The 22,198-nt window shown below is 41.2% G+C and overlaps 1 protein-coding gene across 3 annotated transcripts in view; it reads left to right on the top strand.

Annotated features, from left to right (window-relative positions):
- Positions 1–22,198, top strand: part of WDR37 (WD repeat domain 37) — a 98,783-nt gene that overhangs the window by 67,225 nt on the left and 9,360 nt on the right. For all 3 annotated transcript variants that reach the window (XM_083188802.1, XM_083188803.1, XM_083188800.1), the window contains exon 12: positions 20,492–20,626. In XM_083188802.1, the coding sequence (XP_083044928.1) occupies positions 20,492–20,626 (135 nt within the window). The remainder of the gene's footprint in view (positions 1–20,491; positions 20,627–22,198) is intronic.

Raw genomic sequence — 22,198 nt, 5'->3', positions numbered from 1 at the left:
GTATGCCCCTTAAGAATACATTTTACACTTACCATATATGTGGGTGCAAGACGACTTTAAAAGATATGGGTAATGTTCAGGATTTCCACATACCTTTTTTCACTCACATTAAGGCAGTTACTGAAGCCCACTTATGCACTTTTTTTTTCTCTGTAATAAATTTGGATTTAAAACTGTCCTGTAGTGATTCTGATTTATAAATCCATAAGCTTATTACTTGGGTCTAAGTAATACTGTTGAGTTTGAGTGGCCTATCGGGATGAAGATTTGCTACTGAAATATTACTTCTATGAACTATGTGCATGCTCTGCTTGCCTTTTCATAATTTCATTGCTACTATATCTTAATAAAGAGCTTTTCTTAAGAGCATCTGCAGCTGTGCGATAAGACCTGGGCGGTTGTCGCTGCAGACGTATGCACAAATTTTTAACAAGCCTTCGGTCTGTCCTTCGTGAACTGTTCTATTAATATATGATCTAGCAGCATTGTTTACTGAGGCAGCAAGTCTTTAAATAAAATAAAAAATAAGAATATAATGGTTTCATTACAGTAATGTGCAAATGTTTGAGTTTAGCAATGAGAAAATCTTCATGTGCGTTTCTTTTCTCGGCCAGCAGGTGGCGCTCTAACACTTTACCATGCAGCTTGTGTTGAAGAAATCCATTCTTTCAACATTTATCCATACTGCTATATAAAGAAAGCAAGACCTATACTTTCTCTGGTTTGCGTAAACTTACCTTATTTACACCTATTAATGAAATAAAACTGTTGAGGATTTAAGAAGGCTTAAGCAAGTGGTAGGCTCCAGTGGTTTTAGATGGCACAGCGGCACTTTGTGTTAAAGGTTAAAACGTTTTATCCTTTTACCTGTTATTTTTAACCTGTAAAGCTGCTAGACAAATCTTCCCCACGTCTTTTCTGTTCTGCCAATCCAGTACACAGGTATTTACTAGGCTTTATGTTCTTGAAGTTTAGAGAGAAAAAAAGTCTTGTTTTCAAGAAGATTTGTTTTCTTGTCAAAAGGTTTGGGATTTGGTTTAATATTTAGAGCTTGGAGGCATAGTAAGCAGTGCTAGCTTATAAACCTGGGGCCGCGGGTGCAGTTCCAACCAGGCACTGGATCTGTATCCTGTGTATGTTCTACAGAATGTGAATCTAGGGACAGACCATGGCAAAGCACTGCATAAGACACTGTTGCTATAGAAAGGGTGATAGACTCTCACACACACACAGCAATTATTATTATTATAGTCCATTAGTAACCTGTAATGCTGGTAGAAAACGTTTCACTGTGGCTTTGCTGATTCTGTAAATCCAGTACATAATTATATAGTAGGCTTAAAATTCTTGAAGATTTGTTTGTCTATTTAATTACTATGGCCCATGGCTTGGATCATTGTACGCAGAAACCACAGAGTGCCATTAAGTTTATTCATACAGAAAAATAAAGACATGAAAGCATAATGTATATGGATCCAAAGATTTTAGGGTTGTGGCAAATGTGGAAGGACGCTCTCGACATCAATACTAGGTAGCCCATTTGCTTGCGCCGCTGAAAATGGCATTCTAAAGATTTTGTCTAAATGTATAAACTAGATTGCAGAAGTTTCATTTTTTTTCCTTTTCTATTCCATCTATAGCTGCATAACTTTGCTATGGTTTTTGGGTATATTCTACTGTACTGGAAGCTGGAGCATGTCATTTATTTACTTTGTATAACCCATTGAGGTTAATGCAGCCAACGTGGGGGTTAAATGAATATCGCTAAACTCAAGTGACCCTTGCCATTTAACCTCTGCACTGGCCGCTCGCCGTATATAGTTTTCCGGGGGAACCTTCGCTTTCAGATGGCGACGAGGATTCCCCCAAACAGTGAGGTTCGTAGCTAATGCAGGGAGCCTGCTGTATTTAGCTGAGAGCCTCTCTGTTTTAGCGGCCGCCCGCGCCGTTTGCACGTCACTGTAAAAACCCAGCGACATGTAAACGTGCAGGGGGGGGGGGGGGGGTCAGTTGAATACTGAACCTACGAGCTGTGACAGCTCTTAAAAACCATTGGATATACCCCACGGTGTGATGTTGGTTTAAGATTTTGAGTAGATGGTCAAAATCCTATAGTATGTTAGTCAAAATTGCACTGTTAACCCTGCATACACTACTGATGTGTGGCCCCGCAAGGTCGGTAACAGAGGAAAGGTCGGTAGAGCGAGAGTGCAACAAGACATTTTTCACGATGTCTATGTGTACGGTGTATTTGGCCAAATCAAATGTAGTCAAAATTGTAATTGAAGATATGCAACATCGCCCATGAACCAGAATCACACAGTGTGTACACACCTTTAAGCTACTGTAAGAAATTCAGTGGTGTTGCACCACAATTTATCCAAAATACAGAGGTTAAATTGAGCCTGAAGTAATTCTGTAGCATTGATAGCAAGGCATTACTTAGATTTAAAATCAAGAATTCAAAATGGTTGCCTCATACAGTGTTTTACAGCATTAGCTTTTATTTAACATAGGGATGAAAATCACTGAATTATCATTGATGGGTAACCTCGATTGTGTGGGACAAACCCACTGATGGTCACTGTTGCTTTACAATAAAGTAGGCTATGTCCCAATAAGAGCCCTGGGTCAGAGCTTTGCAAGAATGCATGGGGTGGAGCTAAGTTTCATATTCTGACACTGTAAAAAGAAAAATTAATTGTTGCTTCTGCATCATCGATTGGTGGGAAACCATCTAGTTCTCCTCCATCATTGGCAAAATTATTCAACATTGGTTATAGGCCATCGATGATTTTGAATCGATGCTCAATGACTGTGCCTAATTTAACAGTAGCAGGTATCAGGGGGTATAATACCAGTGATCCCTCTTAAGGGGTGTATACACGGACTCTGGGTAGCAGATTCTGGTCAAGTTATTTGGCTTATTTAAAATCAAGATGTAGTTTCCGGAGATAGCTGGCTGCTATCTCCAGCCGCTAGGCAGTGTGTACAGCGGCGTCCAGTCAAAATTGATTTGCCTGCACAGTCTATTTGACCGGGCGATAGTGGGGCAGTGAACACACAGGGAGATTCTGGCTAACCACCTAGGACGAATCACCCTGTGTGTACATGGCTACAGGGGGGGTATTCAATGTGGGATCACGGCTGTCGATCCCCGCCGACAGCTGTGATCCAGGCCCGTTTGCGGTCAGATCGACCGCAGAATGACAGGCGGGATTCAATGTCCCGTCTGCAGCTCGGGTGCAAAGGGGGCGTGGCCGTTAAAACGGCCGTGGAGTGTCGATATGCGGCCCAGATAACGACAATCCACGGCCGGTATCGGCAGAACGGGCCCAACAGCTTCTAAAGTTGGGCCCGTTCTGCCGCGATCCCTCATCAATGCTGTCGTTAATGACAGCATTGAATAGGGAGCTGCCGCTATTTCCCACATCTGAAATAGCGGCAGCAGATTGAATACCCCCCTAAGTCGTAATATAACTTACAGCAGAGTAAAATGATGCCTCCACAGAAATGAGTAAAAATAGAATATTTGAACATGCTCCACATTATATGATGGTACCAGTCTGCATTCACTTATAAACAGGACGCCCACTGTTAATAATGGTGACCCTTATATTTATGCTCTATCAGCAGGAATGGGTTCTACCGGAGGCTGCACATGAAATCTTCTTTCTTCCTGAGCTTTCTTACTAAATTTGTTTTAATTATGAACATTGAAAAATTCATTTACTTTTAATATATATTCTTTTCTAACTTTACGTTGATATCTTTCCCTTTTTTTGCCATCTGCTTTTTAGTTGCTAGCACTTTAATGTGCAGTGTTCATTTTTCCATTAGAATTTTTGTCACAAGTCATTTATTTTATGGGACATTTTGGAATCTATGTAGCTGTCTGAGATGGAATTGCCTGCCATAGATGAGTAAAATCGGCATATCCCTGATCACTTTTACTATTCGAACAGGTATTTGCGCCCATCATTTATAAGGTGCCTTTCATGACATCTACCTAAACTGCTTTTGAAAATAGAAAGGCGGTGAATCATTATGTACATAATCTTGATTCGTTTTGCAATTGGGATTTATGCAAAGAATCTCAATCTTGTCCTGCATTGGGAAAATTATTAAGACTGCATTTTTTTCACCATATAGGCCTGTGAATTGATCACATGCTGTATATAGATAAAGATTAACTGTTTCAGTCTTCTAGTTATATTTGTCAAGTTTTGGCTTTTGGCAGAGACCTAGAAACGGTTTTTCTTCCTACTTCATGGCAGCCTTTACAATAGGTTTAACCCCTTCTTCCTCAAGTATAGACAGGTAGATTTTTCCTAGGATCCTCCTCCTCTTCCTCCTTCCTACATAATCCAGCTCCTCCCTTAGTCTTTTTCCTGTTTCCTCTGTTTAGACAGGTAGTGCAGTGTTAGGTTTGTTATTTTTTTTTTTTTTTTTTTACTTACGGCTGGCTGGTTTTGCAGTCGTCCCTGGGCAGCATGGGAATGGCTGAGCCTGTATTCCCCTCATTGGTATGGGCCGGAGGCAATACCTGAATAAGAAGGGCACCGATGCCTTGAATGCGAGCGCTATGGAGTGTGTTGGCGTCCACCGCAGGTTAGTCAGACGCGTCCTGTAGCACATGGGAAGCGGCGTTCTGCTGGGCGGACGCGGCGCAGTGAGGTCACGCTGCGTTATGACGCGTACGTCATAGAGGCGCTGTGTTCCACAGCCTTCTGTGACTACTTCCGGCTGTGTGTTCTGTATAGAAGCCGGAAGTCGGGGCACGCTGCGAGGGCAGCAACTGCATATATATAGCGCTGGTTTTTAAACTAGCATGGCGGTTTCTACTGTGCATGGTGAGATTGCTATACTGGATACTATGGAGGAATCCTCTCAGAAGCTACCGACATTGCTGCCCAGGTAGGTCCTAACAGAGGACTGGTTATTAGCAAAGAGGGTTTTTTTGTTCTTATGATAGTTAGTAAGGGTTTCTATTTTTCTTTATTGTAGTGTGCCTCCTGCACCTAGGAAGAAGCTGTGCAAGAAGAAATATGTGACTAAGTCGTGTTTATCATGTGATAAGGCAGATGCAGAAGAGGCATTATGTGTGGATTGTTCTAAGCAGGGAGATGCAGAACCATCAGTGTCAGATCAGTTAAATAACATGGTGGATTGTATGAAAAATAATTTTGTATCTAAAGTAGAGTTTAATAACGAGGTCTAGGTCGCAGACTAGCCTTAGCTATGATGAAGACATAGAGCAAAATTTCTCTGGTGATAATGGTTCTTGTGTGTCAAGTGTGGAATCTGGAAAGTTGGTCGAGGAAGACCATCATTTTGATTTGGAAGTGGTGGAATTAGTCCTAAAGAACTTTTAAAAAGCATTAAATTATAAAGAGCCTGTCAAGTCAGAAACTGATGCGTTATTTGAAGATAGAGGAAAGAAGAAAAGGTGTTTTCCGGTGCAAAGATATTATAATGAAAGAGTGGCTCAATACGGATAAGAGAGTGGGTACGTTTAAGAGGATAGACCGTATGTATCCGGTACAGGATGAGGAATTCCTAAAATGGTGTGCCATCCCAAAGGTAGATGCAGCGGTAGCTGAGCTGTCTAATAGAACAACTATTCCGTTAGAAGACGGGGCATCGCTAAAGGATCCAATGGATAAAAGAATGGAGAATGCATTCAAAAGATTGCATATAGCAAGCTCTATATCCATGAAATCTGGAGTTGCGGTTGCATCAATATCCAGAGCCCTTAGGTTATGGTGTGGAGCATTACAAGATGACCTTCAGGAGAAAACTCCTAGGGATCAAATCATAAAAAAGTTAACGCACATACAAATGGCAGTTGAATACATGTGTGAGGCCTCATTAGATGTTATTGACTATGCAGCGAAAGCAGTTACATCAGGAGTTGTGGCTCGAAGAGCTTTGTGGCTTAGGGCCTGGGCGACGGACTCCCATTCCAAGAATAGATTGGCGATGTTACCCTATGAAGGCTCGTTTTTATTTGGTACCAAGTTGGATGCAGTGATACAGAGAATGTCGGGGAAAGTCGGTCAGGCAAGAGAGGAAAATTTGGGAGTTTGTACCCAAGGCAGAGTTTCAGGCAAGCGAGGTCGTACAGACCAGGTCGCCCTTATAGGGACAGATATGCTCCAGCTACCTCCAGAGCATTTTTTAGTCAGTCAGCTAGAAGAGGTTTTCAGAGGCAAGGACTGTCCAGCCCCCATGGAATTCTTACCAGTAGTGGGGAGATTACAAAAATTTGTAAATATATGGACCCAGTCGGTTCAAGACAAATGGGTTATAAACATAATAAAAGAAGGATATCAGTTAGAATTCCTTACAAGACCAAGAATGGGTCAATTTTTGGTTTCAAGACTTCCAGTATCCAGAGAGGAGAAATAAGCTTTAAAGGAAAGTTTAAAGGGATTGATAGACTCAAGAGCAGTTGAGAAAGTCCCTCCGTCAGAAGAAGGTTCTGTGTTTTATTCCCGGTTGTTCGTCATAAAGAAGGTGTCCGGAGGATTCCGAACTATTCTAGATTTGAGAAAACTGAACAGAAACATGTGGAAAAAAAAATTCCATATGGAAACGTCAAAAACAATCCTTATGTGTCTAAGGCAAAAAGACTATCTAGTATCCATAGGTCTAAAGGATGCCTATTTCCATGTTCCCATTCGAGAAGCAGACCGAAGATATCTGAGATTTTGTATCAGAGAAGAGCACTTCCAATTCACATTTTTGCCGTTCGGCCTGACATCATCACCAAGAGTGTTCACGAAAGTTCTGGTACCCAAATAGCATGTCTCAGAAGAAAAGGCATCATAATTTGGGCCTATCTGGACGACTTGCTAATATCAGGTCGATCAAAAGAAGAAGCAGTAAAAGCGTCAGAAAAAGTGATACAATTTCTACAAGATCACGGTTGGCTCATAAATTGGGACAAAAGTGATTTAGTACCGTCACAAAGTATACAGTTTCTGGGGATAAAAATAGACACAATAAAATTCGAAATATCGTTATCCGAAAGAAGGTGCGAGAAAATCCAGGAATTACTTCAAGTGGTCCAGTCAAGGAGATACGTCCCATTAGGAGTGGCACTAAGCCTATTAGGAATGATGGTTTCGGCCATCGACATCGTACCTTGGGCAAGGTGGAAAATGAGGCTGTATCAGTGGGCTCTTCTAAAATATTCAAGAGGTCAATTCGTCATGGACAAAATAATAGAAATTCCTTGTTCAGTAAAATAATCACTTCTATGGTGGGAAAGCGATCGCCTGAGTCAAAGAACTTATTCGCTATTAAGTCCTCAGTTCAAAGTCATCACAACAGATCGCAAGAGGATGGGGAGCGCATTTCTTGAACAAAAACTGTCAAGGGTTGTGGTCCACACAAGAAGCAGAATGTTCGTCCAATCTAAGGGAATTATGGGCAGTATGCCGTGCAATCGAAAGTTTTCAGGAAGAAATCAGTGGGGCACATCTTCGTATCTTCTCAGACAACGTTACTACATCAACCATCAAGGGGGTACGAAGAGTGCATCGCTAATGTTAGAGGTAAAGAACATCATGGATTGGGCCGAGGACAACTTACTCTCGATTTCAGCTCTTCATGTCCCAGGGAAGAAGAATCAGGTAGCGGACTTCCTGAGTCGAAACCGCATCATTCCAGGAGAATGGGAATTGGACGATGTGGTTTTTCAGACTAGTGGATGGATTCGGACAACCCGAAATAGATCTAATGGCAACTTACATGAACAAGAAACTTCCCAAATTCTTTTCAAGATACCCAGCATGGGGCTCGTCAGGAGTGGATTCCCTGTCACAGAGTTGGCAGTTCAGTCTGGGTTACGTGTTCCCCCCGTTTGCGTTGAATACACCGAATATTGAAGAAAGTCAGGGGAGAACAAGCAGAAGTCATTATTGTCCTTCCATACTGGCCGAGACGGGTTTGGTTTCCGGTAGTGGAGAGCATGTCGGTGACATCCCCAGTCGTTTTACCCCTGATACCCAACCTCCTGAAGCAGGGACCAGTGTATTATCAAGAACCGGAGGAGTTACATTTAATGGCTTGGAAATTGAGAGGCAGATTCTGAAGAATAAGAATTTGTCATCGGCAGTAATAGACATCCTCCTGCAAACAAGGAAGAAGGTGTCGTCAAGTATTTATTAAAGAATTTGGAAAATTTTTGCAGAATGGGCAAAAGACAAGTGTGATTTCATGAAAGCTGGAATTCCTCAGGTATTGAGATTCCTTTGTGATGGTTTTCACAGAGGCTTGGCAGTGGCTACTTTAAAGGTTAATATCTCTGTGCTAAGCGTCCTATTGGACATGAGGCTTGCAGATCACAGGTTAATAAAACAGTTCTGTCAAGCTATCAAGAGGCTACGACCAAGAATTAAATCAATTGTCCCTCAATGGGATCTTAATTTTGTAATGAATTCCCTCGTGTTACCCCCATCCGAGCCTATGGATAGATACAAGTTAAAATTTCTAACATGGAAGATTGTCTTCCTGGTGGCTGTCACATCAGTGAGGAGAGTAGGAGAACTTCAAGCTCTGTGGGCAAAGGAGCCTTACTTGAAAATTTTTCATGACCATTTGACGCTCAGAACAAATCCAGCGTTTCTGCCTAAAATAGTATCATTTTTTCACCTTAATCAGGAAATTATCCTACCATGTTTTTTTCCAAACCCAACGAATGAGAAAGAAAGGAATCTTCATATTTTGGATGTCGTCAGATCCATGAAAATATATTTGGATAGAACGAAGAATTTCAGGTCAACTGATTCATTGTTCATGGTCCTTTTTGGGTGCAAGGAAAGGACTCACACCATCAAAACAGACCATTTCTAGGTGGTTGAAGGAAACCATTGCATTCGCATATAAAAAGGTTTGTCGTCAAGTTCTGAACATCATTAAGGCACACTCGGCTAGAGCAATGTCAGTATCATGGGAAAGAGAGGCGAACGTGTCAGTAAGACATATGTCAAGCAGCAACCTGGTCATCTGTTCACACGTTTTCCAGACACTATGCACTGGACGTTGCAAGGGACCAGTTCGGTGGAAAGGTCCTAAGTCAGGCTATGGCTTAAGGTATAGTATTCCCTCCCATTTATGCTTTGGTACATCCCATTTGTAAAGGCTGCCATGAAGTAGGAAGAAGAAAACAACGGATTATGCTTACGATAATTCCTTCTCTTCTGAATACTTCATGGCAGCCCATAATTATCACTCCCTTATTTGTCGTTTTTTCCTAGGATCTATGGCGGAGACAGTCAAAGACTAAGGGAGGAGAGGGAGGAGGATCCTAGGAAAAATCTACCTGTCTATACTTGATTAAGAAGGGGTTAAACCCATTGTAAAGGCTGCCATGAAGTATTCTGAAGAAAAGGAATTATCGTAAGCATAATCCGTTGTTTTGCATGTGTTTAAATGAACTGGCTGCATTTATTTTTTTAGGTCTGCAGCATAAATAGAAACTATTGGGAGAGGGAGAAAATTCTGATAAAGGTTCAAGGGGGGGGGGGTTTAAATCCATGTCAGACGCTATTTTCGATGGGGGAAATAGCGGCCGCTGCTGTTTCCGACAGCACAGGATGGCAGATTCTGACAAAACAGATCTTACTTTAAAACAAGTTGAATCTGTATTGGCGGAAACAGCCACGTATAGTCGAATTCATCAATGGTTTTCGTCAATCCGTGGCAGTTTTAGACAACATGGGCACTTTCCGACACTCGACAGCCGGAACATTGAATTCCAGCTGTCTAGTTTCAGTCGAGCTGGGCAAAAACGGCCTGGGATGGCGTTCCGACAGTTGGAATACCCCCTTAGGTCTGTGGTTTTGAATCAGAAGTGTCAGTGATTTGTTGGTTTCATTAATCAAAATCTTCAATTTCTCGTATTCTTGTTCTGCCAATAACAGCATTGTGTTCTAGCTTCAAATATGGTTCTTTGCCTTATTTGTAGTAGCTTTGAAAACTTTCTTGTTTTTGTCAAGATTCATTGCAATAAAGTAATTTTTTATTCTATCATCTGATTCATGCTTATCCACTTTTTTTTATAATTGCGTGTCAATTACATGTTTTATGCTACACAATTTTTTGGCTTTCTCAAGACATGCAATCTGTCACACAGACATGTAGAAGCCTCAGGGCTGTGTGTTCAGTGACCATTGTTACCCTTTGCCCTCGAGCGGGGCACAAATCAACGTCACTGAATAGAAAATCCATTTTGTTTGTGCTTCACCAGTATATTGCTATCTTGTCACTGCTGCTGCCTGACCGAGGAGGAAGATCAGGCAGTTGGTTTTCTGTGTAATAAGCCTTGAAAATACATAAAGTGGACAGAGATAAAGTACTAACCAACAATGCCCCTACCTGTCGTTTTTTAAAACCCACCCTGTAACATTGCAATTAGAAGCTGATTGGCTCCTTCTTAATATCTGTCCATTTTCTATCCCTTAATGGCTTAGGACCTAGACCTCTTTGTTTGGTCAGTAGGTGATGCCTATCCTGTGCATCATTGTTTGAAGAAATGGGTCAAACAGGAAGTATCAGAGGGGCAATGTTCAAATGCAGACTAAGCTAGACCCTGCCATGTCACAACCTAAACCAACAACTTTTAAGGCAGTGAAAGAAAGCAAATGGCGACCAGATTCTGCATCCTGGTGACCAGATTTGCCAGGAAGCAGAACCCCTGGGCAGAGTGGTGGCTTGACAGCAGCGGGCAGAGCAGTTCACAACTCTCCCGGCTGCCGGGAGAGGCAGGGAGCTAGCAGCAGCGTCTCTGTAAGCAGCGGGTCCCCGTGGCTGGCTATCCTATCAGCACTTACAGCAGCCTTGGGTGCCCGTTTCAGACACTTAAAAAGATGGCACCGCAGTGGGTTATGTTCAATATAACAACCAGCCCGGCAGAGCGGTGCAGAACTCTCCCGGCTGCCGCTGCATCAGAGCACGTCCGTGGCGCGCCTATTACACAAGCTAATCGGGAGCCGAGCTACCACTGCAGCTCCGTGCTTGAGTTTTGAAATAGGCGCGCTGCTGACCTGCTCTGATACAGCGGCAGCCGGGAGCGTTTTACACCGCTCTGCCGGGCTGCCGCCATGCTGACTGTTATATTGAACATAACCCACTGCGGCACCATCTTTTTACGTGTTTGAAACGGGCACCCAAGGCTGCTGTAAGTGCTGATAGGATAGCCAGCCACGGGGACCCGCTGCTGCCAGCTCCCTGCCTCTCCCTGTCCATCTCCCATGTTTTACCGGGCTGCCACTATGCTGGCTGTTGTATTGAACCTTATAACCCACCGTAGGGCCATCTGCTTATGTGTCTTTGTTTTAACAGGGGCACCCGAGGCTGCTGTAAGTGCTGATAGGATAACCAGCCACGGGGACCCGCTGCTTACGCAGAGGCACCAGAGAACAGAGGCTCCCAAACCCCCCCGTCATTTTTTTTCTCAGTTTGCCCCTGCCTGGCATCAAGCCACAAACCCATAGCAATGAGCATGTAGGTAAGCAGTACTGTGGCATAATATACCATGGGCATTACGGCGTGTGGTATTATATGTAATGGGCATTACGGTGTGTGGGGTATATGTAATGGGCATTATTGTGTGTGGTATAGTATGCAAAAGGTTTTTCAGTGTGTGGCATAATGTGTAATGGGCATTGTGGCTTTTGGGTATTTGTAATGGGTATGTGCCATGTGTAATAGGCATAATGGTGTTACTTTTTGGCACACAGTCACTATTTCTTTTTTGGCTCCTACATTTTCATCCTGGCTCCTAGATTTGTAAAAAAAATTGTCAAGCCTTGATCTAAGAGGTGCAAAATGCAGCTGATATTTGTGGTAAGTGATGAGAATCACTGATATGGATGCTGGAAGTGGAGCAATTGGAGTAGGGCTTAAAGATTGTGATTATGAACGAGACAGGCAAGTTTCTATAAAGAGGATGGTCATCAGCCGAGGAGCGTCTGATGCAATAGTAATACTTAAAAAGAATTACTCTTGTGCAGTGGGAAATAGAATGTTGGTAGAGGAGCGCAGTGAGCGGGTGACACTGAGAATGTTTATCAGGTAGTAAAGGGATTTGTAGGCCAGGGTCTGTACTAAGAATTGTTTTGGGAAGCTAGTAGAGGAATTGGCAGAGAAAAGCACAGATATGAAATGGTAGGATGTGTAGAGGAGACAGATATTGGGATGTAAACTAAACCTCAAACAGAACACCACTAGTTTTTATTTTTTAAAAGCTTTGTAAAGTTTGTTATCCATAGTTTATACATTGGCTGTCTGTCTATTTTAAGTGTTCCCTTACGTAAAAGCTTCTTGTGGTCCCCTAGGCTGTGGGTGGATGGACAGTGTTAGATTCCACATCTGTCTATAGCTGTGTACACACAGTGCTGAGCGACCATATTGCCAGTGATTTGTTTGTGCTGCAGTGATAAATCGCCTGGTGCACGCTCCCATGTTCAGCCTCCTAATGGTCGCTGGAGCATGTTCCTGTGACCAGCTGTTTCCATCTGCGGCTCCCCCGGCAGAGTCTCCTTTTCATCAGCGACCATCTCTGGCCACTGATGAAAAAGGGACACTGAGCAATATATTGCACCGTGTGTACACAGCTTAAGACTACCTACAACAGTTGTTCCTATGATAGTCCCAATGGTATGCCATCCCTGTGTATATGTTGACAGTCACTAATGGTCTTCATTGGCTAGGTCGACACCTAGGGTATGTTGACCATTCTTATGTCGACATTGACAGTAGGTCGACATGACTAAGGTGGACATTAGTTTTTAACTTTTTTTTCTTTTATTACGAAGGTGGTTTTTTCATACTTTACTATCCAAGTGGGAATAGAGGGGCAGATGTATTAAGCCTGGTGAAGAGATAAACTGGAGATAAAGTGGAAGGAGATAATGCACCAGCCAATCAGACCCCAACTGTCATATTTCAAATACAGCTGATAGGCTGGTGCGTTATCTCCACTTTATCTCCAGTTTATCTCTTCTCCAGGCTTAATACTTCTGCCCCAGAGTGAGGTACTTGTGTATTTTTCCGGGTTCTACGCTCGCCACAACTATCTAAAATAAACTAAGTTAACTCCATTCTAACATGGATAGTTCATACCCCCACTATCCATGTTGGCATGGAGTTGATTTTAGATAGCGTGGCGAGCGTAGCGAGCCACCGAGCCCGCAGCGTGGGCTCGTGAAACTACACAAGTACATAGAGTGATAATATAAGTGTGCAGAGAGCTGTGCCTGCACTCACAATGCGAGGGGACACTGTACATGGACCACCGTATAAGTGTACTGTGTCCACTGTCGGGACACTGCGACAGTAGGAATCCCGGATGTGATGACCCCCTTTGTTTTCATCTGTTTAGTCTATCTTCATATGTTTAGATGTAATGGAATAATAAGCAAAAAATATTGGTTTTGTAGAAAGATGTAAAATAAATCCTATCAAACCTTAATAACTTTGGGTTGTTAATGTTAGTAAGCATTAGAACATGGTTGAATAAGGTTTCTAATACAGAGCAATATTTCACAGTATTAATATAATAAGCAGGATTCTTTTTTTTCCTATCAAAACCTAATTGTTAAAAAGGTTTTCTAACCCGGACACACATGGAAAAATACCTGATTTTAGATTTGCTATAAACCTCAAATCTGTGATTTCAGTTTGTACTTAACTTTATTAAATATACTTCTCTCATTAGTCCAAAATGCATCAATTCCCTGTTCTGGTTTCACTTTTGTAATCCCAGCTAAATCAAACTCCATCTGCGGCCAAAGATATTGGGTGAAATTTAATAGGGTGAGAGATTCAGAAAGTGAGAGATTTGGTGAGAAATCTCCAGTTTTTTTAAAGCGGCAATCATCTACACTGCAAAACCAGTTTGATGTTGAAGTGTAAATGATTGCCGCTTTAAAAAAAACCTGGAGATTTCTTAACAAATCTCTCACTTTCTGAATCTCTCATCCTATTAAATTTCACCCATTGTGTCTGTATTATTTATATTGAACTAGCTGCAGTAAGCATGGATGTTGCTTTGTACCAGACATCGGTGGTTATTCTAGTTCGCTCCTTCTAAGAAATTCCTTCTTGAATGGACAAAACCATGTGCACTGCAGGGCGGCAGATGTAAAATGTGCAGCGAGAATTCGATTTGGGTGAGTTATTTAGTTTTTTGGGGTAGGGAAAATACTGACTGCTTTATTTTTACACTGCAATATAGATCTCAATTTGAAGTAAAACCCCTCCCAAATGTAACTCTCTGCACAAGTTACATCTGCCCCACTTACAGTGAACATGGTTTTGTCCATTTGAGAAGGAATTTGCCAAAAGGAGTGAACCAGAATAACCCCCATCATGCAAAAGCACACATCTATATAGAACTCCACCTTTTCAGTTCAGGATGAAGGATTTGTGTAGTTCTCAGAAAGGAATGAGTCACATGGACACTAGTTTCTCTGAAAACGATTGGAATTTTTTATTTTTTTTTTAAAGAAGAAAATCTTTCAATCTGTCTTTTACACAGAACACCTCATCAAAACAAAGCTCAGAGCTCATAGGAGTCCTGTGAATCTTTCTTCTTGCGTGTGTCATTGTTGGCAACAGTCATCATACAGCATTTCTGCAGCAGATTATTGAACACTCACCTCTGCCTACTACTAGTTTCCATTCACACCATTTCCTGGTGAATTGCTAGCCATATGTAAATTCCAGTTCTACTTGTATGCAGGTAATGGATTATACCTCATCTTCCAAACTACTGCCTGTAAATTACCAACATACCAAGTTGGTTGTGTGTGCGCGCAGCCTTCAACTGTGCCCTCATCATAAATCCTTACGTTTAGTCAGTGTGGTGGGCGGGCTTTATAAAAACGGGCAGGGTGTGGCGCCCTGGAAAAGGAGCTAACACTAGCTAAGAGTTTACAGAACCAAATTTCGTTTTTTGGTTAATCTGTTGGTTTATTTATCTGATTTTACAGCTGATTTGATTAATGTGTAAGTCTCCTAATAATGTGTAATTAATGAAATTCTGATGTTGGGTAATCCAATACAGTATTTATTTTCTTCCAGAAGTACTTTGTGGATTAGAAGTAACCTTTACTAAAAGTCAACATGTGTGCCAAGTATTCTTCTATCTAGCCAGCAGTATCAATAACAAAATGTAACAAGATGTTCCTCACCTGGGGCATTGCTTTTGTAGTACATGACCATTTGGGGGTATTTCCAAAGTTCGATATTGCCGTATGCTTGTGACGGCTTTTTCTTAAACATTTCTAAGATCCTGGAAAGCGCACAGTTAATTTTAGGACACAATGCCAACCTAGATCATACTGCATCAGCATTTCATGGTCTAGCATCCTTCACATCATATTTTTTTTTCCCTGTGTGTGTGTGGTTTGTGTGTGCGAAATTTCAGCAGATTGTTATGCAAAACAGTTCCCAGTCTCTGTGTGACTGGGGAGACAGCTGTTAGTCCTAATGAGGAGTGCTAGCATCACAGTATTTCCGTTGATTGAGACCCACGGAGGGAGCAGAATGTTCCAGATCGGGCAGTGGTGTGTGGTGAGAAAGTGCCACGCTGTCAGCTGGAAGTACATGCTCGGCTGCTCCCTACGACAAGATAAATGAGTTTTGCTGGGGTTTGGCAGAGTCTGAATTTTTTCCGGAGGATAGTAACATCGCACCAAACTCCCCACGAGACCTACAGCTTAAAGTGTCTCTAGCCTATACACTCTGCACAGGCTTCTTCCCCCCCCAAATCCTCTGCAGTACCTGTCATACCTGTGAGTTATTAAAATCCTAATGTCTTCTAGCATTCTATTAAGATACAGTCCAGTGGTCTAACATCAATGACCCCCCCCCCCCCTTTTTTTAAGGACTAATTTAGACGAATGTAATTTAACCTCTGATTTACCCAAAGTGAATACTCTAAATGGCATCTTAACAAGATTGAAGGAAATGTTCATACGCAAGTTCCCAAAGAAAATAATTGCCGCCTTTTCAGCAGCAAGGACTAAAATATTATTATTGTTCAAATTGCAGACTATAATAAATATCCATTTTTATTTTCACCAAACCACTGTGTATGTAATATTTTCCATATTGGAAGTATAGCGCAGGGTGTACATCCCCCTTGTTTCCCTATTGCTCACAACTTTGGGTATTTGTAGTGTACCCACACACCCAGCCGCTGATTACCAGTATTATTGGTCTGTGGCCCAGTCTTCTCTCCCCTCTCACCCACAAGGACTTACTAAAGATGGCTGCATGTGTGTTTATTTCCTATGCTCGGTCTTACTACTCTTCTGTTAGAGATATGTCTTTATTTTTGCATGAGAAGACTTAACAATCCATTGTCCTCTGTATCAAATTAAATGTAACTCTAAAATAGATTTGTGAAATGACTTGCAGATTCTTGAGAAAAACTATGCAATCCAATCTATTAAATTATTCATCATTATTCATCATTTCTCTGAATGGTAAACCCTTGTGCAACATGTGGTAACACATAGGTTCTAAGTAAAAGACATAGGGGGGTATTCAATGTCGACTTCTATTTCCACCGGGGGGGGAAATAGCGGCCACCACCTATTCAATGCTGCGGATTCCGACAAAACAGATCCGACTTTAAAACAAGTCGGATCCGTATTGTCAGAAACGGACGTGGATGGTTGAAATCACAGATGGTTATCGACGATCTGCAACTGTTTTCGCTGGCACGCCCACTTTCTGACACTCCTCAGCTGAAACATTGCATTCCGGCAGTCGGGACATTCCACTAGTCCGAATCCCATGAGTATCCCCCATAATCTATGTATTTCCCCTGCACCCTAATCCAAGAGGGTGCCTTTTTAACATGCACTTTTCCTTATAGCTACTGAGGCTTAGAGGAAAAATGCTCCCTTTTTGCGTAACGCATGAGAGATAAAGGACCTGATTGGATGGTATGAGCTGACAATTAGTGATGCTAATTGGTTATGCCCCAGTTGTTAGGTTTTTTTTATACTAAAGTTACAAAATGGGACTCCCCCTTCCCCCCCTCCTTATTTGATCATGTATAATAAAATATTTAGCTACTAAAATATTAATGCTCCTCTACCACTGTAGTTGGCACACTTTACCATCCATGTAGACTCTAATTGCGAATGTTTAAGTATAAAAAAAACAACTCCTGTCTACCATTGCCATGTTGAATGGATACCCCCTAAACCAACCCCCTGCAGACTAACCCCCCTCTTGGTTTCTCTCACTCAACTCCTGAAGCCTAACCCTAATGTCGGAATTTTAGCACAAAGCTGTCCCAGGCGCAGACAACGCTCTCCGATGTGTGGACAATGTCGATGACCGTCAACATGGTTACTGTGACCGTAGTGTAATAAGTAGGGTACAGTTCAAGTAATAGCAAAGAAAAAAAAACTCCACTTGGGGGGACTAGTTATCTATTAAAATATACACTAGGGTGCCAGTAAAGGATATAGTTTTTTACTCCTATTAAAAAAGTGCTGAATTTAATACCAATCAAGATGTGTTTTTTTTGGGCGGTAACCTTTCACATTACCTGCAAACCGACATTTGCACCTGCAAACCGACATTTGCACCAATATGCAGATTTAGCAGCATTTTACATAATGCCAGAATTTTTTATTTTTTAAATATAAAGCTTGGAAACATCCTTCTGAAAAACCTGAGCATAATTTTATGTGGATTGATTTATTTATTATTTATTAACAGTTTCTTATATAGCGCACACATATTCCACATTGCTTTACAGAGAATATTTGAACCTTCAAATCAGTCCCTGCTCCAGTGGAGCTTACAATCTATATTCCCTACCACATGTACAAGCAGGCACAGACATTCTAGGGTTAATTTGTGGATGAACTGTCCTTTAACACTTTCTGCTTCTCAGTTTAACACCTTCATCCCGGTTAAGGGAGGACATAACATTTTTAGGTGCCATATCCTTTTCCGTGGAATATTTTGTGCGTTCTAAAATTTCCATTAAGCAACTTTGTCTCATTAATGCAGTACGGTCAGGTCCTAATTAGAACCTAATTTGATGTCAGTTTAAATTGAGGGCTTGCGTAAATTGGGCCTTTGTGACCTGGATAGTGCTAATCTCTAATCAGCAGACTGAATGGAACATGAAATCAAATTCCCTCAGTACCAAAGAAATGACAGAAACAACTGACATTTTAAATTAAAATTACAAAATTCGCAGAAATAGATGTGCATGACCCCTGCTAAGGCATGTCAGGAAATCAAATGCACTGGAAGGATAAGCTGACAAACCTGAATTAATGTGATGGTTTTGGACAGAAAATGTGCTGTTTTTTTCCCCCCTCTGTTCGAAGTAGGCTAAATTTCATCTCTAAACTTTATGCACATTTCTGTATACATAATTCACTATTTTGACGTTGTTCTCGGAACCTTTAAACAAATATTTCCTTGTCCCCTTCACAGGACAATCTGTAGTAATGACTAATTAATGTATACTTGCACAATATTAGACAATTTATGTAGGAGTAGGTTTAGGGAATGATATAAATGTAATTTACCTGTTCATTGCTTGTTTTGTATACCAGATGCTAGCACTGCTTTCAAAAGGTTTTAAAGGGGATTTTTGATTTTTGAGTTCGTTTGGCTCAATGCACCTATTGCATTCATTCTGCAAAACTTGCCTACTCAGAGTGCAGGAAATGAAATGGACTAGCTTAGGACAGCATTAGCCAAAGCATTAGAATGTTAACAAATATTTAAATCTGCGACTCATTCATGCTCATCTGTTATCAAATTAGGAGGGCAGAGTGGTTAATCCAAAGACTTGAATGAACAAAAGAGGGTTGATGTCATGCTTATGTTAAACAGGCCTGGAAATGTGCTGTCAAGCCAGGATCAAACAGTTTATAAATCCAACCTCTTTCCTGCTGAAGACTACATATTCTGTTTTGGTTCCTAAAGTCCAATATCCCTACTACTATATGAAACCTTCTGGTGACATGGCATTTATTGTATTATTGTTAGTAAATTATTGTGTTTAGTTACAAGAGAACACCTTCAACTTGCAGAATACCACTAATATGATATTAGCAAACCTGAAATTAAGCAGTCTAAAAGTGATGTATTGACGAGCATAAAGTATAAGCACTAATCCATGGTTAAATATTTGACTGCTGCATCCAGCACTGCCTAGCGTATTGAGTCTAGATATGAGGACACATATTGTGCCTTTATTGGGAAGTTTTTTGTTTTCTTTCTTTCTTTGGTTTCCTGAACTACAAACCAAAATTTCCCAGGACTCAGAAGCTGAATACGTTTTGTGCGTAATCATCATACATTTTTTTTTTTTTTTGTCCTATACAAAGATCTGAAAATGGCGCCCAGGACAGCTTTGTGCTAAAATACCTTGTTTGGTGGATGCTGCATTAATGTATTGCACCAATATCCCCTTTCACATTTCTATTGAGCAATACACTACATTAAACGGTTATGATATAGCGTATCATCCGTGTCTAGATCTACGCGTCTAGTTAGATGCCTAAAGATAGTCAACAGCCTCTAGATCAACAGTAACGAAAGTTAGACGCACACGTTATGTTGACCTTCTGACTTTCCATCCCCCCTCCCATCGTTTTTCACACTTTTTTTGGGGGGGGGGGGGGAACTGACTGTCTGCATAGGTCAACATAGACAACAAACAAGTGTACAGTGTCCCCTCACGTCTCGCTATGCTCTCCATGCTTTGGGCACACTATTATAATCTAACTCTGTGCCCACTTGGATGGTGAAGTATGAACCAAATCGATCTAAAGCAAAAAAAAAATTGAGAAACATATGGACCTTGTGTCCTTTGATCACTTTCCTGTCAACCGTACGCTTGTGTCTAAAGGTGCCCATACACTATACAACTTCTCCCCTCAGAAGACGCATGCAATCCCCCTCCAGCCGCCTAGGACTCTTGGGCGGCAGGATCGCAGTACTTTTGTATGCGATCCCCACTCCCTGCCGCCATGAGGGGGTCCAACCCAGAGATCATATATGCAGCACATATGATCTCAGATGCGCAAGGATCTGCGAATCAGGTTTCAGACACATTTCATTTGGGCCGATTTCTCTGCTCTATCTGCTGGAATTGGGTGAAATACAGTAGGGCCCAAATCGCTTAGTGTGTGGCGGGCCTTTCCTTTTGTTACTGTAGATCTAAACGCTGTTTACTATCTTTAGGCGTTTAAATAGACAGACATGTTGGACTAAGCGTGGTTGACCATAGCATGGTCCATCTAGACACTGTCGATCCGTCGACCGGATACACTTTAAACACACAAAGCTGTTGCTTCTCAGAAACCTTCAGTCAGCTAAAGATTTTCGTAAAATGGTTTAATACATACAATACATTTTTGAAGGTTAACGAGTATTCTTATTTTCCTTATTGATATTTAACACTGAATGCTTTTTTTTTTTTCAGTACTGTGACTTCTGCTGTATTCACGGTTGGCGACAATGTTGTGTCAGGAAGTGACGACCGCACTGTAAAAGTTTGGGATTTAAAGAATATGAGATCACCCATCGCCACGATTCGTACAGATTCTGCTGTAAACAGGTATGTAGACATTCTTAGGGAAGATTTACTAAGATGGGAGTTCTATTTCACATGGGATGTTGCTATTGTGCCATTGTGTTTACTACGCTGCAGTTGCAGATGGCAGACATGACTACATATAAGTAGGTGATTTTTTTTCATCCTATGGAGGCCTGAGCTCAATTTTGAGCTTCATGGCAAAAGCTGTGAATACTTATGTACATGTGATTTCTTGTTTTTTTATTTTCACTAAATTTGCAAAAATATCCCCAAAACTTTTGTCGCATTGTCGTTATATGGGGTACAGTTTGAGTATTCTGTATCCGGATATCCGTTATCCGAATTATTCCAAAAATCGTCGGGGGGGGGTTTGGAATAGTTAAAAAAAAAAAAATTCTTTCAACCGACGTGCCTGGGAACTCGCACAATGCACTCCTGGGACCGCTGGAGACGCCGGAGATGAAGCTAAAGGCCTGCCAGGGTCCATTGGGGACCCACCAGGGGACAGGTATTTATGTAAAAAAAAAACATAAAAATTCGCTTTGCCGGAATGCTCGTGGTCCCAAGCATTTCAGATAAGGGATACTCAACCTGTATTGTGTGTAGATTTTTTTTTTAGGAGGGGGGGAATTAGTTTTTTCCATTGAGGAATAAGGCTGTAACATAACAAATGGGGGAAAAGTGAAGCACTATGAATCCTTTTTGGGTGCACTGTATATCGAAGCTTGAACGGAGCTAACAGTCAAAAGTCAATCAGCTCCTACACCACAATTCTAGTAGGTTGTATATGTCCTTTTAATATATAGATTTTTCTCAACACAGATTTCATTTTGTAGATCACAATAATAAGCTGAGGTTGACATATTATTTGACTCTAGTGGCACTAGACTTGTAATGAAAGCATTCAATTTGTAATGATAATGAAGCAGATTAACAAAGCTCCTCTGCCCTAGTCATACCCCCTCACCAACACAAATGATGTACTTTGACAGCCTGTTTTTCACAATATTGTGGCTTTAACCCTTTCAAGTCCAGCATCTAGTCAGGCTCAACAGCCCTAGCGCTAGTAGCAGATCCAATGGTGAGCCATTTTAAAATTAGAACATTAACATCGTTCAACATTCAATGTATGTTTTAATAATAATAATAGTAATAATAATAATAAAACAAAAATACAATTAATTTAAACCAGACTGTTTGAATTGCAAAAACATTTTTGGACTGCAAAAGGTTAAAGCTTGTTTATTGATGATAGGGGCAATCCACAATACCAAGTTTCTTTTAACAAGTAATTGTGTAGACTTTATTCCAGGATGTACACTACTGTACAAATACAAAGTGTCCTTATCCCATGGTGTAGGAATACATTCTAATATTGTTCTGCAATCATCAATAGGCACTTCACTGGTCACAGACAAACTGTAATCACCTTTCAGTGCTGCAAGAGGAAGCAACATTGATTTAGTCTGCAGCTTTATATAAATAAAATTTGAATAAACTTCATTCTCTTCCCAGCCAAGAATTCACAAGTGTGAAATAGGACAAGCGAATGAGCTGAGACATTAATGTAATGTGCTGCAGTTGTCGTTACTG

The sequence above is a fragment of the Crinia signifera genome, chromosome 5, assembly GCF_055691185.1.
Source record: "Crinia signifera chromosome 5, ASM5569118v1, whole genome shotgun sequence".
Taxonomy (NCBI): Eukaryota; Metazoa; Chordata; class Amphibia; order Anura; family Myobatrachidae; genus Crinia; species Crinia signifera.
The sequence above is the reverse complement of the archived record's forward strand: the minus strand, read 5'-3'. Positions and strand labels throughout refer to the sequence as shown.